The sequence below is a fragment of the Andrographis paniculata genome, unplaced genomic scaffold (genome assembly GCF_009805555.1).
Source record: "Andrographis paniculata isolate CXL003 unplaced genomic scaffold, ASM980555v1 Contig45END, whole genome shotgun sequence".
Taxonomy (NCBI): Eukaryota; Viridiplantae; Streptophyta; class Magnoliopsida; order Lamiales; family Acanthaceae; genus Andrographis; species Andrographis paniculata.
Window position 1 is genome coordinate 3179591 of NW_026137579.1, and position 17381 is coordinate 3196971.

The 17381-nt window shown below is 35.2% G+C and overlaps 3 protein-coding genes across 4 annotated transcripts; 1 reads left to right on the forward strand and 2 right to left on the reverse strand.

Moving 5' to 3' along the window:
* Positions 1-487: 487 nt before the first annotated feature.
* On the reverse strand, positions 488-2615 carry LOC127251964 (high-affinity nitrate transporter 2.1-like). Its single transcript, XM_051275939.1, has 3 exons — positions 1660-2615; positions 1435-1550; positions 488-1358 (listed from the first exon to the last, which is right to left on the reverse strand). The coding sequence occupies exons 1-3, from the start codon at positions 2467-2469 to the stop codon at positions 716-718; spliced, it is 1569 nt and encodes a 522-aa protein (XP_051131896.1). The 5' UTR covers positions 2470-2615; the 3' UTR covers positions 488-715.
* A 10622-nt stretch (positions 2616-13237) lies between these two features.
* LOC127252270 (transcription factor TCP11-like) lies at positions 13238-14220 on the forward strand. Its single transcript, XM_051276391.1, has one exon. It carries the CDS (start codon positions 13332-13334, stop codon positions 14049-14051), a length of 720 nt encoding a protein of 239 aa, XP_051132348.1. The 5' UTR covers positions 13238-13331; the 3' UTR covers positions 14052-14220.
* Positions 14221-14603: 383 nt separating this feature from the next.
* LOC127252269 (serine/threonine-protein kinase PCRK1-like) lies at positions 14604-17289 on the reverse strand. 2 transcript variants are annotated; one of them, XR_007839049.1, is made up of 6 exons: positions 17064-17289; positions 16251-16635; positions 15897-16157; positions 15673-15795; positions 14823-15549; positions 14604-14723 (listed from the first exon to the last, which is right to left on the reverse strand). XR_007839049.1 is itself a non-coding variant. In XM_051276390.1 (5 exons), the coding sequence occupies exons 2-5, from the start codon at positions 16623-16625 to the stop codon at positions 15037-15039; spliced, it is 1272 nt and encodes a 423-aa protein (XP_051132347.1). In that variant the 5' UTR covers positions 16626-16635; positions 17064-17289; the 3' UTR covers positions 14604-15036. The 2 variants fall into 2 exon arrangements, 1 of the variants encoding a protein (XP_051132347.1); XM_051276390.1 differs by having other exon boundaries at positions 14604-15549.
* Positions 17290-17381: the final 92 nt, after the last annotated feature.

Below are 17381 nucleotides of genomic sequence, written 5' to 3' on the forward strand. Positions count from 1 at the left end.
GATTCTTCACTCTCTCGGATCACTTGACAATTATTGTTAATTCAACAACCTCTGTATCGATATTTATGCTTATATATATATATACATAGCGCAAGTTTTGAGGCGGGTGCAAACTTTTTTCCTTCAAGTACAGCTCCTTTGCTGTCTTTTGTTTTTTTTTTTCACGGAAAGTTATTCACATAAATACATTATTATATATAAGCTCTACTATTTATCACAGAAAATTTGGGATAAGATAAAATTACAAAATATATATAATACAAATACTGACAACATATTATAAAATTATAATCCTCTTTACAAATTAATATTCTACATATTTTAAAACATGACTATTGAAATTCACTACAGTCAAACTTCTTTTTTTTAAAAAAAGGTTGTCTCAGTTTTTTCACGTACAATTTTTTTTATAAAAATTTATTATTACACGTCATAGAAAATTACATACAAATTACTATTCAAACACAAATTTAAAATCAAACCCCAAATAAACAAACATACAATACTATTATCCTACCTAAAAACATTATTGGTGAAATACATAGGCCGCAGCTCTGATCAAAATCCTAAAAAGGACCGAGCCTAATATATTAAACAAACGCAGTCCCATATTGCGCAGGTGATTATGGGCTGAATAAAGGCCCAATCAATTCTTATTTCCTTAATGGGCCTTTGGATGTACAGTTAGCCCACACAGGGAGACCACCTTCCTCCTTCACACGGCGGGGTTCGCGGCGGAATCCGGCGGCGGCCGCCCCCTCTCGGAGCGGCTATTCTCGGCGAACTTCAGGCTACCTTGATGCATCCCTTTCTCCTTCTCGTCGTCATTCCACTCCTTCCCGTAATAATACTCCTCCGTCCACTTCTCCGTCGGCGGCAGGAGCATGCTCCCCCACTGCGGGAAGTGCACCACCGCCACCGGCAGCGTGCACGCCACGATCATAATCCCCATCAAGCTCAGCCCCGTCGCCGTCGAATACTTGGAGCTCGTAAAGAACAGCAGTTGCGTCAGGCCGGAGCCGAAATTCCCGCCGGCGCCGGTCAGGCCGGAGATGACCCCCAAAGACCGCCGCGAGATGAACGGAATTATGCCGAACGTAGCGCCGCAGGCCGCCTGAGCTCCGATTGAGAAGAGAATCATGAAAGTGACGGAAACCGGCAGCGTCTCCGCCCTGCCCAAACATATGCAGAAAACTCCCCCCAACGTCTGCAGAATCCACAGATTCCATAGCCGGCCCCTCATCCCGAACCGCCGGGCTGCCACGTCGGACATCATCCCCCCCATTGGTCGGGACACGATGTTCGCCAGGCCGAACGTCGCCGCTATGGTTCCCGCCGTGTGAAGGTTCACGTCGAACCTGGAAATTAACCAATACCGATAAATTAAATTACAAAACCTGATCGATCGATCGATTACAGTTACAACTTACAAACCTGTCGTAGAAATATTCTGCGATGACATTATCTGTGGTTAATTCGACTCCCAGAGACATCCCGTACAGGAGCACGAAAATCCAGGTCCTGTAATTGGTAACAGCGTACCAGAGCACCTGGATTTCATAACAAATTACAGAAGACAACAACGTTTGAGTTTTGCAGCCCCGAAACTTAAAAACATTGTAATAATAATGGAATCAATGAATGACAAACAGATCTGACCCTGGAAAATTTATCTTTGGCGACCTCTCCTTTCTTCTGCAGAGCCCCGAGATTCCCGTCGGGAAGATCCTGGCCGAGGCCCAAAACGAGGAGGCCCATGACGACATGCATCCATCCAGGTACAAAGAAGGCAATCCTCCAGGCTGTAAAAGGGGTCGAACCGGCTCTCCGGATAACCTCGTACAGCAACGGCATCAGCAGCTGGGTGGCGCCGCCGCCCATATTGCCCCACCCGGCGGCGGTCCCGTTAACCAGGCCGATGATCTTCCCGTTGAACATGGTGCTCATCCAGTACTGGCACGACACGAACGTCGCCAGGGAGAACCCGATCATGAACCTGACGGCGACGTAGCCCCCCGCCGACGACACGAACGACATACAAAACACCGTCGGCGCCGACAGCATGATCAGAACTGCGCAGGCATACCTCGGCCCCAGCATATCGCAGGCGGCGCCCATCGCCAGCCTCGAGAAAATGCTGCCGGAGACGGAGGCTATGCCGGCGTTCCCGATGTCCCGCTTGGTCAGCCCTAGATTGTCCCGGATGATCGGAACAAGCGGCGCCGCCGCGAACGTCGACACAAAGCACGTGAAGAAGGCAGTCCAGGATAAATGGAACGTTCTCATATGCGGATTCGCAAACGAGTAGATCTTGAACACTCTCGCCTTGTGCTCCGAATCCACCGGCAGCGCAAATTTAGCCGCCGCCGTGGGATCTTCATCCCCGGCCGCCGTAAAGGCAAAAGACTGCTCTTTTCCGGTCACTCCGTGCATCGAGCTCCCCGGCGCCCCAATTTCTTTCTCATCCATTTTCAAATCTCTGATTATCTCCAAGATTTAATTAAGTCTTACCTCATAATCATATATATAATCATCTAAACAGTCGATTCCATTCAATTGAATTGAATTAGGTGTTCTTCGAAATTTGCCGGGGGCTGTGTAAGAATTGTTTTACGTGGTTGTCTTAACGCGGATTTAGGTGGAATACAGTCGAAACCATAATTTGTTCTAACGTCGTGGAAGAATAAAGAACGTATATATATTCGATCTTGTCTGTTATATCTTCGATCGATCGCTCGGCTTTTCAGATGAGCTAAGAGTTCATGTACTACGTAGTCAAGATTTTCTCCCCCAATTTTGTCCTGGTTCGTCTTGAGATTATCGTAGCTGCTAATCTTTGCCGAATGCCTAGCTCTTCTTACAGAGATCTTTTACCTAATTCGGACCGAAAAACTGTATCACTTATTTATTACTCATAAATACGTACGGCACGCCTCTGCCTGGCTAAGTCAAATGCAATCAATCATATAATTAAGACCAAAAAAATCTTAATTCAGACTCAAAATCATAAGCCGCGCACACAAACAGACACACACATGTACTGATATATGTTTACTTATGATGATTATCCGATTATTAAAGTTTCATGTACTTAGCATTCAATGATTGTATAATTTTATTATTTTATTTTATTTTTCATAAATATCATTGTAATAGTATTATAAGAAAAAATTATTTTTTATCATTTTTTCTTAAATTCATTTCATTTATAAACATATTAATTTAAAATTTTAATAACAGCCCTAGATATAGGGTCTACTCTATTTCTTGTTTCAATTTACTCCAATTTCTTCTACTCATTAAAGACAATATATATATATATATAAATATGTATAATAGAAGCATTACAATTTTTAGAGAATAATAAATAAATAAATAAATAAATATTATATATAAAATATAATGTTTAGAATAGAAAATATTTTTCTCCTATAAAGACGCCATTATTATTTGATTTGAACCATGTTTTTGATGCCCTAACCTAACGTAACATATTATGGCGGCCCGTTACATTATTATATGGGCCCGTTTTGAATGAAGACTTGGGGTTGATTAATTCAGCCCAATGGGCCTATAGTATTAGCTCAAACTGGTAAGAGAAATTGGAAATTTGTTGTATTGAAAATTTATTCTCGTTTTCTACTATATAATTTATAATTATATTTTTATAGTATAAAATTATTATATTAGAAATATGCTTTTCAATTTTGAAAAGTTCAAATATATAATTGGTATGTCAGTTAGGGCCCTGCGATGACTATAATATTATTTGTCCGCAGAGGAAAGTAAAATTGATATCTGGCGTGGATTCTCCTGGGCCATTGGATGATTTATTTATTATTAGTTATTTAGTTTTAGTGATGAAAGTGACAATAAACTCAATGTAACACTATAGATTAACCACTTTTTCGATACGAAATAATTATTACATAAATTCTGAATATATATATATATATGTTAAACTATACAATTTTTCAGATACTTATCATATCATGGGTTTGGGAGGTTTTGGAATTACTATGGGCGCCTCTTGTTTTGTTTAGTACAAGGTTGTCTGCCATAATAATAATAAGAAAAATAAAATAATAATAATCATAATATTATTAATAATACTGACATTTCATAATTACAACCTACCGTATTATTAAAAGTGCGCGCAAAGCCCGCTTCTCTTTCTCCCGCGTATATAAATAAACATGCTACCATTAAACTAATATCTAATTTTAAAAGCTAAAAATATACTTTTTCCGTCCAGTTAGAAAGTATACATATTTCTATTTTGGAACGTCCAATTACAAAGTAATTATTTCGTTAAATACTCTATTTTTTCCACAAATATTCATACTTTACATTACATCATTACTTTTATACCAAAAAAGTAAAGACAAAAATGTCATTTTACTACTTTTACCTACCCACTATAATTAAAATAGTATTATTTCTTAATCTCTGCGCCAAAAGTAATTGTATACTTTTAGTTTAGACGAAGAGAGTATTTAATTTGATATATATGATATATATTTAAAAAAATAAATATATTAATATTTTAAAATAATTATTGTCTAAACAAAGCCAAACCGTTAGATGTAAAAAGTGGGGCCCATAAAACCCAGATTGACCGGTAGCTCGAGAGAGATTTAAACTGTGGTTTTGTTTAACTCTACAAAAATTGCAAAATGATCATTAGTTTTTATTATTATTATTATTATTATTATATAAAGAAAAGAAAAGTACTCCTATACAGTATTTTAGGAGAGGTGTAATTAGTAGATAATTAAGATTGTATTAGAGAAAATAATTATCCTATAATATAAATAAGTATAAATTAAGATTAAAATAACTAATTAATTTAATTAAAATTTTAAAAAATAAAATTAAAAAGTTTAAAATAAGATTAAAGTGTGTAATCATTTTCAAAAAAAGAAAAGTAATATGGTATGTGGAACGGACAGAAACGACAACATGGACATGTTACGTGGGACGACGAAGGAAGTAATAATTAAGGTTACGTGGGGACCACCTTGGCCACTGTTATTAATTTGGGACTGGAAATGGAGTGAATCAGCAGGTCTACTTTTGGGTCTGTGTGTTTAATTTCAAATCTAAGTCTAATATTATTAAATACAATTTTAATAAAAATATAAATTATTCTATTTTATATCAAATTTAAAGTCGATCAACTCAAAATGAAACAAACATTTCATTTTTTATTTTTTATTTTTATATTTTTTCAAATATTGGAGATTCTAACAAAAAGAAAGTTACATCAACAAAAAAGACTGAAATATTTGTTTCATTTATTTTAAATAAATATATAATTTTGATATTTGAAGATTGAAATAGATTCCACACTTATTCTTGCTTTAAAAAAACTTAGGTTGTGTTATCTCAGTGTAAAAAATATTGATATGTTTTTTTGTTAATTATTAATAATTATAAACATATTCTGAAAAATTGTGATATACATGTTTGGATGAAATAAATGTTTTGTAACATTCTATATACTATATATATTTTACTAAAAATAAGAGCTGTTTTTTTTTTTTTGGAATGGTGTAACATATAAAATTAGTAAATTACTAGTATATGATAAATATATAAACAAACCCCACGTATTATACCTTTTTTTAAAAAAAAAAAAATTAAAAGTTACATAAAAAAATTATTATAATTCACAATGTTTTGATATAGTAAAGTTATGAAATCACTTTCAAATAATAATACTAAGAGATAAATCAAACACATACTTCTATTTTAAAAATATTTTGGTAATATGATTAATTTTAAAATTTAAATAAAAAAAATATTAAATATGATAATCTAAATATACTAAAAGAGATGAAGGCATTTAAAGAAATGCTGAATACTCTATTTAGAGAAAATAAATGTTTAAAGAATACGGAAATGCAATTTAAAGACAACTAAACAAAACCCTAAAATATATCACAATTATTGAATTGCCTATTTCAGTCTTTCTTAAAATTGGCAATAATATGTAGTGATCATCATCCACAAAATAATACTCCCTCCGTCCCAGATACCATGTCCACGTTGCCGTTTCTGTCCATCCCACATACCATGTCACTTTCATTTTCTGAAAAATGATTACACATTTTAATCTCATTTTAAATTTTTAATTTTTTTTAAAATTTTAATTAAACTAATTAGTTATTTTAATCCTAATTTATAATTATTTATATTATAGAATAATTATTTTTACTAAGACATTCTTAATTATCTACTAATTACACTCCTTCTAAAACACCGTGTCTACAGTGTAGCAGACACGGTATCTGGGACGGAGGGAGTAGCATAATATGCAAATATATTTATATGCATATATACATAAATAAGATATTTCAATTAAATTGCTTCTATCTAATATTGAAATATCCTATTTATGTATATATAATTTCTAGTACATATTTATATAAACCGGTAAAAAGTTGGAAAAAAAAAAAAAAAAAGTTGTTGTAATTCTTTTGAATAACATTATCGAAATAAAATTTGAAACAAATTAAAGTCGAAAATAAAATATTTGTTCTTACTCATTTTATAGTCCATCTATATATATATATATATATATATTGAAACAAATCAAGTACTAAAATGTAACCTAGTATAAATAAATAAATAAATAAATATATAAATCGAAACAGGGACCATATGAAGAATAAATAAATAAATAATTTGAGGTACATTTGGTGGGCTAAAGCTACAATAATTTAAGGCATTATTAGATTACTGATAGATTCCATCCACCAAAAGTGGCCACTCCTATAAACTATTCTTCAATTTATTTTATCCAATCATTAACCACACAATAAATAAATAAATATATAAAAATTATTTTACACGTCACACTCTGCAAATTAATGGTTTATATATAAAGCATCTTTCGTGTATATACTATACTATACACATGAGAAAGAAAAGATAAATGAAAAATAAAATAAAATAAAGGGGGCCAACAATAATGTCATCTCAAAGTAGTTGAAACTAATTCGTATATTTTTAATGTGCATTCAATTTTATTTTTATTTTTTTATAGAAAAAAAACAACATTAATATGTATATCAAATGAAATATTTGAAAGATATATATAAGCATAAATTAAACATGACTGAATATTTATTTTGTGAATTTAAATGCATTTTTAATTATGCTGAAAACCAGCGTTATCATGTGCACCAGACTATACTGTTTGGTTAACTTAAGTAGTCGTTGAAATTATAATATTTTTAACTCAATAAAACATTCAATATTTTATTTGAACAAACAGATTAATTATAGTATTGCAATGCCTAATTATTAGAAGTAATTATTTAATTGATAAAAAAAAAAAAAAATGTATTTTTTAAAAAATATTATTTTCATCAATGGATAAATTTTTCATTTGTTTTTTTTTTTTGCTTTTCATGCAAATAAAAGTAAATTAGTATTAGACAGATATATAATGTAATACAATAGTGCAATATTATTTTATCTTCCGCATTAAAGTAAAAGTAACATAAAAAAAAAAAAGTAAAAATATTTTGTTATTTGGTTGAAAATTATTTTTATTTAAAAAAATAATAAATTTTAATTTGGACCAACTAAAATAATAAAATGAGAAGTTTAATAATGGATTTAGGGAATATATTTTTAAAATAGTACAAATCAAATAAAAAAATCTGCAAATAAACATAGTCAAATTCATTTTACTCCATGCTGGTGAATTTTACTAGAATTTATGTATATATACGTTGTTTGGTTATGATTTGAGATTTATTTGAGTTTTTATTTAAATAGTACTCATTTTTTATATATTATTTCATAAAAACAATAATGTATTTTTTTTTTATTAAAAACTGTACAAAAATAAATAATATTGATTTTAATTTAAAATCACAAAATAACAAACCCATAGTTGTTCAAAATATTCACTACATACACCAGTAATTTCCAATTCATCAATTCTATTTATCCAATTTTATCTCTAAATATGCAGTTGCTAAGTAACTTTACTCAACCATAACTCTATTTTTCCTATTATTCTTCAAATATTCAAATGTTCCTATTATTTCTTCAAATATTCAAATTTATAAATCAAATTTATAATTTTAAAAATTTTTTAAAAAAAAAGTTAAAAAAAATAAAACAAACACACTATAAATGACGTTTGCTACAGTGCAACACCAAAAATGGTGTATGAATTGGCACTGGATTGGAGGGAGACTACGCCAAAAATGGGGATGCAACGTCAATTTTGACGTTGCATTGGAGATGGCCTTTTGGTACGTAATGTTGCTATGATTCTTCATTAACTCTATCGTATTTTCTTTCTCGACTATTTATATATAACTATACATACCTATTGGATTTCATTGAATGTCATATGAGCTTCATTTTATAGTTAATATTAATTTAAATTATTTTTTGAAGTAGAATACCTCAAATATATATATATTTTCACAAAATGTTGTACTTCCTCTTTCGCATAACAAACTATTCATTTCTTTTTTATAATAATTGTTCTATCTACTTAACATTACAAATACCATTATAATTTACAATATATTACACAAATGTCATTACTTTTATATCACACAATACTAATAAGGTTATTTTAGTCATTTCTACTTTATTTCTACTATATCCCAATATAATACTAATATTTCTAAAACTACCTGCAAAAAACAAACGAATACTTAGTCATGGACGGATGGAGTATTAAATATTAATTTATTACTATTTTAAAAAAATTTCAAAATTAAAAAACTTTCAACACTTCTATCTTCACAAACTTAAAAAATTAAATTTCAGTTTGTCCATTGTTTGCGATTTTAAGACTATCTTCAACCCACCAACTCTATTTATATTATTTTAACTCGGAAAATGCATTTGTTTTACTCCAAAAATAATAATTTTCAAAATATTTCATTTTATATATTATTTTTAACTATTTTTTATATCTACAATTAATATTATATTTTAAAAAATTAAAAAGTAAATAATAAATAAAATAATTAATATGTAAAAAAATAATAAAAAAATAAAAAAAAGCCGACACCATAAAATAGTATTGCACTGTAGCAAACACCATTTTTTGTATCAAAAATAGAGTTTCATTAAAGTGCAAAAACTCAATATATGCAGTAATTGCACCAAAAAAGATTATCCATTGGAGATGGCCTAACACTTTTCATCTCACACTTTCAATAAAAATATATATTGAATTTTTTTTTTACAAAATATCATATCAAAATATTTTTTTATTAAAAATTCAAAATATTCATTTATTTCGAATTAATTTTAAACTATAACCAAACAAATTTATAATTGAATTACAATGAAACAAAAGAATATTAATATTTGCTGTATGCTTTGTTGAATTAGCCGCTGAGAAATTGCTAGCAACCCGCGAGCCTCGCTTAAATAATCATCACTAAAAATAGGAGTATTTAAAATAAAAGAAAGGGAAAATAAAGGCAACAATGAACAGGTAAGGTATATAATTAAATAGAGGTTAGAAATAAATGATATATATATATATATATATATATAATAGAATGCGGTTTTTATGGAGGTGGGTGTGGCACAAACCTAGTATAAAACCTAGTACATGGGATGGATGGGGTGGGGGTGGGATGAGATCAAGTAATCATCCACAGTAATCAGATCCCCAAATATGTTAATGTTCCCACTCACTAACTTTACTTACATATATCAATCTTACCCTCTTCTTCTTCTTCTTCTGCCCTTACCTTTTGTCTGCTAATAAATTTCTTCCGTATCTCTAAAAACCTTACTTTTCTTCTTCTTCTTAATTAGTTACTTAATTTGCTGCTTCTTTCTGTCCAGATCCTGCGTGATTACTCCTAAAATTCATTAATTTTGTTGGTTCGGTGTGTGTTGAGGAATCTTTTGACTTCGATCGATTCCTCGGATTTCGCAGATCCGATGATCAGTTAGGGTTATTTCCAGCCACCAATCTCTTCCGCCGTCAAAGATCCATTCGCTGTTTGACCTTAGCCTCTGTGATTCTTGTTAATTGACTGAGGTTTTTTGGTTTAGGGTTTCTGTCAGATCCTGAGATTATCTCATCGTCTCAAACTAAGCCATCAATTTTCTGTGTTGACTATGAGCCCTCGAGTGTTTTTCTTGGAGCAACAGTCGTTGTCTGCTAATGCAGCGTCATCAAGATTCACATTCAGCGTTATCTATACTTATATACATACATATGTACATACAGTGATGCTCGATTATGAGAATCTTGATGATGCTGCATCAGCAAACACCGACTCATGATAGATAATGGGCACACACACATATATATATATGGTAAGTTTTTTTTTTTTTTTCTTTAACTATTATTATTTTCATATTTCTACACCCTAATCTTAATTTGCAGGGTTATGAACAAAAGATTAACGGATCAGCAGCTTTGAAGAGTCGAGCAGTTTGAAAGGTATCGATTCATTTTCCAGAGCATTAAACATTCACCTTTTAATTTCTGAAAACTAAAAAAAATGATTGCAAGAAAAAGAGAAGCCATAAAAACGTGAGCAGTGAGGGTACTGATTTGGTAGGGATTAATGAAGCTCCTTTGCCGACAGATCTAAGGACAGTTTTTAATTTGTGAGGTAAGATCAGATGAGATTTCTTGTTGTAGATTGGTGACTCAAAGAATCCCAAGTCGTCGTTTGGTCCCCCCTGCCCCAAAAAGCTGAGAGGACAGTACGATCACTGCATGATGCAATGATAGATAGATATCAGTTGGACTTAAATGGGATATTAATTCAGACATAACATAATAAGGTTTGAGGCATACAATGATTTCTATACATCCCATGATTTTAGTTCAATTCTTACTAGTGTAGAATCCGAGGTTAGTTTTAACTAATGGTTTGGGTATCGACCACCATCAATCTTGATTAGTCGTAAGAAAATTATCATATATGTATTCTAATTACTGATTAAGATCATTTGGTGTTTGATTGAGAATGGTGGCAACAGAAAACACATGATCGATCCAGTGAAGGCTATAACTGATTGGCATCTGGATCTCATATAAATTTGCATATCTGGTGAAGATATTTTCTTGCAATTAGGCTCTATCTTCTTGTATGTATATTATAGATTTGTTTAGCTGGCAATATCTGCATTTCACAGCTAGTGAAGATTTGTTCTTGAATTAAATATCTACTTTGTCAACTTTCCCTTGAAATTGTTAGCCTAAATTAATCAAATTATGGAGTACTTCTGACATGCCTTTTAATGTGGTATACAAGAATTTGTTAATCCTAATCTGATATATTATTAAGCCTCAAACATGTGATCGTATGTATCTTTACTTTGTGGGAAAGATTTTAATGTTTCCATTAGACTCAATGCCAGCAAATATTAGTTATTATTGAAATGGAAGCCATTATCACATGCACAAAACCATAGTTTAGGTTTTGGTCGTTCTTAATTGTTGTCTGTCAGACACGGATGATCTCGTAAGGATTATATTCTTTGATTTATGAATTGTTTATATGTGATGCATGTTGGCAATTAAATACAGACATACATGCATGACCTGAAAGATAATTACATAGCTAATACTATTATTTACTTGTTTTAGTTATTGGTGAAATTAAATTTTTTAGTGTAGCCAGTTTGTGTATATATATATATATATATGAATGAATGAATCATCGTTTTGGATATTGTGCATGTTCATCGATCTACCAAGTATATATTTTTGAGTAGTTTTTGCTTCATTTCTATAGACTTAATATATATATATATATATATTAAATTGAATTTTATAGTGATTGATCGTGCATGTGCCACATGCAATTTAATTTGATCCAACGTTGATATGGAATCGTGTCCTGTGCATGTGGGTTTTGGAATTTTATGTATATATGTATATATATACACACATACACAGACATTTATGTTTGTTGCTAGAAGTAATAGGATGAAGGTTTTCACCTGAAATTACAATTCTGCAGACATCATATCATAACACGATTACAGCTATCGTACTAAATATCATTTTGTTCTGCAATAGTAAAATGTCATAATACTTGAAGCACCATTGACCTCTGTTTCCTAAAAAGAAATTTAAATTTGCTCCTACTACATATCAATTATCTGGTGATAGGATAATACACAATATATATATATATATATATGTGTGTGTGTATGTAACAATAAAAGTAAACCTTGATTGCTTTCCGACGCAGAGAATGTAATGATAAAAAAAGTCATTGCGAAATTTCAGGGGGATGACGTTTGCTTATGAACAACAAGGTCAGGCAGTTTGATTGCTCGATCTTATGAATTCATTTCTTGTAATTGGAGCTGAATAACAAAATTTTGCAGAAAAAACTAACGCAGATTGATTCTATTTCATTCTTCGCTCGGACAACATTTTTATATTCAACTGGTAATTATAGGTGTTGAGAAATGAAGGTTATGTAAAAAATATCAAAGAAGCAAGAACTTTCGGCTTCAAATTCCTCTTTCAGAGTTGAAAAAGTAGCAGTCAGCTGACATTAAACGATCGTGCTAACAACAGTTTTGTATAGCTAGCTAGCTATGAGTGTGTGTATTGAGTCTTGTTCTCTGTAATAAGCTGTGGCAATGTAAAACGAGGAAGAGGCATCATTGCCAATTAGAGGTAAACAAAACCAATGCACAGACCACATGGGATTTAACAGTCGTTGGAATTATAAGCAGTCGGTGGGTTTTAGCAGATCAAGAAACCTGCTGCTGCTGCTCTATCACAATTCCCAAGAATCCCATCCGCGTTTTTGATTGAGAAATCTGTCAGTTTGCTTCTGTCTACTTTGCCGTTTCTCTTCACTACCAGTAACACAATCAAGAAACTAGAATGATCTATCTTTCTTACATAGACATATGAAAAAAACACAGTAATCCATGGAACATATTATCGCATCATCATTCATCATCGCTCTTCTTTACCTTGTTGAAAAGTGAGAGATGACCGGACAGGACACCCAGTGGAAGAATTGTGGCTGTGGACAGCAATGAGGGAAATAAAGCAATTGGCAGACAGTGGGAGCCACGGATTGATTCGATTCGACGATATAGGACAAAGATCCTCAATGGCCCACTCAATGCCCACATGGGCCCACAAGGAAGGCCCATTTTTGTTCATCCATGGCCCCAGATAGGGACACGTCACTCACTGGGGGGGGGGGGGGGTTTCGGCTGCTACTATTTATTATATACAGAGAGAGAGAGAGGAGAGAGTGAGGGTAATGTTGTGGGGTCAATTTAGACAACATCAGAAGTACCCAAAAAAACCCTAAAACATTAGTCAAAGAAACAACATGTCGTCGTCGTCGTCTTCCTCTGCTGATATGCTTGTTCACGACTCTCAGTCTCTTCCAGCCGCTGCCCGCCCCATCTCTCCTCTGTCAATCACCGCCGCGCCTCATCCCCTCACCACCCCCGCCGCCGCCGGAGCCTTGAATCCGTCCCGAAATTCAAGGCCCAAGAACGGCGTTTCAAGAAGCGGCTCGAGTAAAGATCGCCACACCAAGGTCAACGGCCGGGGCCGCCGCGTCCGGATGCCGGCACTTTGCGCCGCCCGGGTTTTCCAACTGACCCGTGAACTGGGTCACCGCTCCGACGGCGAGACTGTAGAGTGGCTCCTCCGCCAAGCCGAGCCGGCTATAATCGCCGCCACCGGAACCGGAACCGTCCCCGCCGAGGCCATCTCCACCTCCTCCGGCTCCCTCCCGCCGTCCCGTCCCGCGGCCACCGTACAAGCCGAGATCTCCCGGCAATTGACACCGGTGGCCCAGGCGGCGCACCCGGTGTCCGCCGTTCCAGGTAGCGGCGCGTTCCCGGCGCATCCGCATCCGCCTCCGCCGAGCTGCCGGCTGGACTTGTACCCGCCGCCGCATATGGAGCTGGGATTCCTTCCAAACGGGTATCGCCACATGCCGTTCACGGCGCTGCTGCTGCATCCGTCGACGGATGAAGAAGAGGCGGAAGAGCGGCACGGCGGCGATGTGACCGAGGATCGTCGAGAAGTAGCTTCTTAGGCTCGATAATAATTCAGCAGAAAGTAATTAGCAATTAATTTATCAGTTGGCCAAATAATTATTAGAGCTTCTCTTGCTGGCTTGGCTTTGTAACAAAAAGAGGAAAAAGGTGGGGCCTTTGGAATCTTGTTCAATTTCTTTTGACATGGCTTGCACACCATTTCTTTAATCTCTACTTCATGGCCTCAACAAAATTTTTTACTTGAATTGCAATGACTTGGGAAACCTGGCCGTGGAGACAATCAGTTGGGGTTCCATTATAAGAAATGCCTTCTGGGCTCAGGTGGGACTCCATCAAGAATTCCATCTGCTTCGAGATTCACTGACTAATAGGCTATAGATTACAGACACTAGACTTAAAAACTCTTCTCCCTAGTCAAGAGGTGGACCAACCAACCAAGGGCAATGGGGGTGGTAGGTAGGTGGTAGTGGGGGGTTGGACTAGGACCAGTTCTATTGAGGCCAGACAGCCAGTCGTGCCCCCACCCAAAAATGGTTACCCACATTGTCCTGTCTGAACCCAGTCTAGTACAGGGCAAATACAGACTCCCATGAACACAAGAACTACAAATATTCACATCGAAATGTTCTCGTTTAGTCGCAACAATCCCTGATTATTTTGACATCAATCATTAGGAGAATCACACACATTCTTTCTCAACTCTACCAAACCTACAGTAACATGAACACATACAAGCAACATGTTCATAGATAGCACAGCAAAAGTAATCTAAACCAGCTTTCAAACCTATTGTTGAATCCTATACATACAGATTTTATGATGCTTCTGTGAGGAAGATGATAACGGTTGAGTCGGCACTCTGTGCTGGTTCCTGGAGAGCCCTGGAATTGGAGAGAGTTACGAAAAAAGCCTAAAGAATATCGAAGCATTTCATTTCTGTTAGTACCCAGTTATATGTATTTTAAAGATTGTAGCCAAAGTTCTTCCCTGTGTACCCAATAGAATCGGTGCCTCCATCTCGGATCAGCAAGTTTTCACAAGCTTGGACGACCACATGCGGACTAGCCAGCCACCATCCCCGATTTTCATATCAGTGATCCTTCTTTTACCTTTAGGTTCATCATCAGAAGTTTCATTCTGTTCTTTGCGGCTCAACGGTGCTTGAGGAATGGCTGCACCTGTTGACGCAACGACAATTTGCCTGACCATTTCCTGAACCTCGCTCATCTTTGGCCGTGACTTTGGAAGTCTGGACAAGCATCGATTTGCAACAATTGAGAGCTTGTGAGCTGATTTAAGGGTTTGCTTTCCTTCAAGCCTAGGATCCAGTATCAGCTGAAACTTCTTGGCATCTGATAGGTATGGCTTTACCCATTCTAAAAGCTTCTGCTCACTCCTGGGACGGTTTCGATCCAAAGGGCGCCTACCAGTAATGAGTTCGTAAAGAAAAACCCCATAACTCCAAACGTCGCTCTTTGAAGTGAGACGGCCTGTTTGAATGTATTCGGGAGCCGCATATCCCATGGTTCCTACAATCTGATAAGTAGAAATACATATTTCCAATTTACAAATTTGATTTCAAGAAATCTTTCTCATAAGGTGTTTCTAATAAGGTACTGGATCAGACAAACTGTAATGGAGACAACAGATCAAGCATACCGCAGTCGAAACATGTGTTAGTCCTTCTGAAGGTCCCAGTCGAGCCAAACCAAAGTCTGATAATTTTGCATTCCACTGGTCATCCAGGAGAATATTCGAAGATTTGAAATCTCTGAAGATGATCTGAAATATAGAATGAAAAAACAATTAGCCATATGCAAGATGCAAGATGCAAGATGCAGAGCCACAAGTAAAACCAACCAACATTAGTAATAAAAGGGCACCTGAAAATCCATTTCTTCGTGCAGGTACGTCAGGCCGCGAGCTGCATCCAGGGCAATCCGAAGCCTCGCAGGCCAGGAGAGGGGTGTGAGCGACCTAACTGACAAATGATCCTCGACGCTTCCATTCGGCATGTACTCATATATCAGAAGGCGTTGGATTCCTCTTTCATCATCCTCAGCACAGTAACCGATTAACTTCACGAGAGTTGGATGCTCAACAATGCCAAGAACATTAACTTCTGTCACCCATTCTTTGTGACCCTGTCATGTGAAGACTGGGATATTAATTGGCCTTTCATACATGGATGATTTTATCCAACCATTGACAAAAGAAGATGTCGAATCATAGGTTACCTGCAGGCCTCTTCTGCCAAGTTGTTTTACAGCAACATCAATCTTCTTCGTTGGATCATCGATACTCTTCATAACACCCTTATAAACACATCCGAATCCTCCTTCCCCGAGCTTGGCCGTGCGGCTGAAATTTCTGGTCCCTTGTTTCAGCTCTTGAAATGTAAAAACCTTGAGATTACTTGGTCTCTCCGACAGATTTGGGAATTGGCCACAACCTCTGGACTCATTGCTTGTATCCGAAGCATCCTGGGAATTGAAATCTGATCCAGACTGCTTCGTTGGATCTTGCTCAGTAAAAGAGGACAGCACTGAATTTGGCCTTGGCGTCTTGGGTTCTTCCCTTTTCTCTCCAATGTGGAATTGGAAACACTTCATGGCCAGAAAACTGCAGGGAAAGGAAACTGGATCTAAAAAACAGAGATACCTTAATATAAAGCTTCAGAGCATATGATTTTCGTTAGTTAAATCCAACAAAGTCCAGCCAATAAAGTGCTTGCATGATCACAAGAACACAACCAACAAAGCATCTGTACAGTAGTATCTGCTGAGTTATTACCAACTGTGCCTCATGCTTCAACAAAAAGGAAAAAAAAAAAAAGGAAAGGGGAAAAGGGCAGCAACAAATAACCTAGTATACCAAATCGGCAAAAACTAGAGAGATGAGAAGTTTAAAGCTCTCTAATTTAGCCATAAAATTGTTTCTTCTTGAGCTTTCAAATCCTTTACGGCTTTATTGAAAGTTCAAAATTGAAATTTCAGTGATGAAACCAAAGAGCACACATCTTTCGACAAGATTTCACTTTTCAACCGTACCCTAGCTTGGAATCGTGAGCTGGGATGCCTCTACGGTTTGAGAATCACCCGCAAAACATGAATCTTGAATCCGTTGAAAGCTTTTGAGGGCAATCCAGAGAGAGCAGAAGAACAGGAATTGGAGTGACTTGGAAAGCAAAGTCTTCCACAAACCAACAACACATCATTAAAGTCTTCCTTCTGCAATAAAAAGAAAAAGAAAAAAAAAAAAAAAGATTTATAGCCACGACCGCGACTACTTGGTCGAATTATCGAAGCTTTTACTTGCCCAACAATACCATACAGTACACGCAAAAGGCTACTTACTGTACACACGTA

What these genes read in the sequence shown, in the direction of transcription:
- LOC127251964 (XM_051275939.1), bottom strand. Translation starts at nt 2,469, where the DNA reads ATGGATGAGAAAGAAATTGGGGCGCCGGGGAGCTCGATGCACGGAGTG. An exon ending in CCAAAGATAAATTTTCCAGG is followed by an intron (nt 1,551 to 1,659) that starts GTCAGATCTGTT and finishes TATGAAATCCAG; the next exon opens with GTGCTCTGGTACGCTGTTAC. An exon ending in GCAGAATATTTCTACGACAG is followed by an intron (nt 1,359 to 1,434) that starts GTTTGTAAGTTG and finishes GTTAATTTCCAG; the next exon opens with GTTCGACGTGAACCTTCACA.
- LOC127252270 (XM_051276391.1), top strand. Translation starts at nt 13,332, where the DNA reads ATGTCGTCGTCGTCGTCTTCCTCTGCTGATATGCTTGTTCACGACTCT.
- LOC127252269 (XM_051276390.1), bottom strand. Translation starts at nt 16,625, where the DNA reads ATGAAGTGTTTCCAATTCCACATTGGAGAGAAAAGGGAAGAACCCAAG. An exon ending in TTGGCAGAAGAGGCCTGCAG is followed by an intron (nt 16,158 to 16,250) that starts GTAACCTATGAT and finishes TTCACATGACAG; the next exon opens with GGTCACAAAGAATGGGTGAC. An exon ending in TAACACATGTTTCGACTGCG is followed by an intron (nt 15,550 to 15,672) that starts GTATGCTTGATC and finishes TCTACTTATCAG; the next exon opens with ATTGTAGGAACCATGGGATA.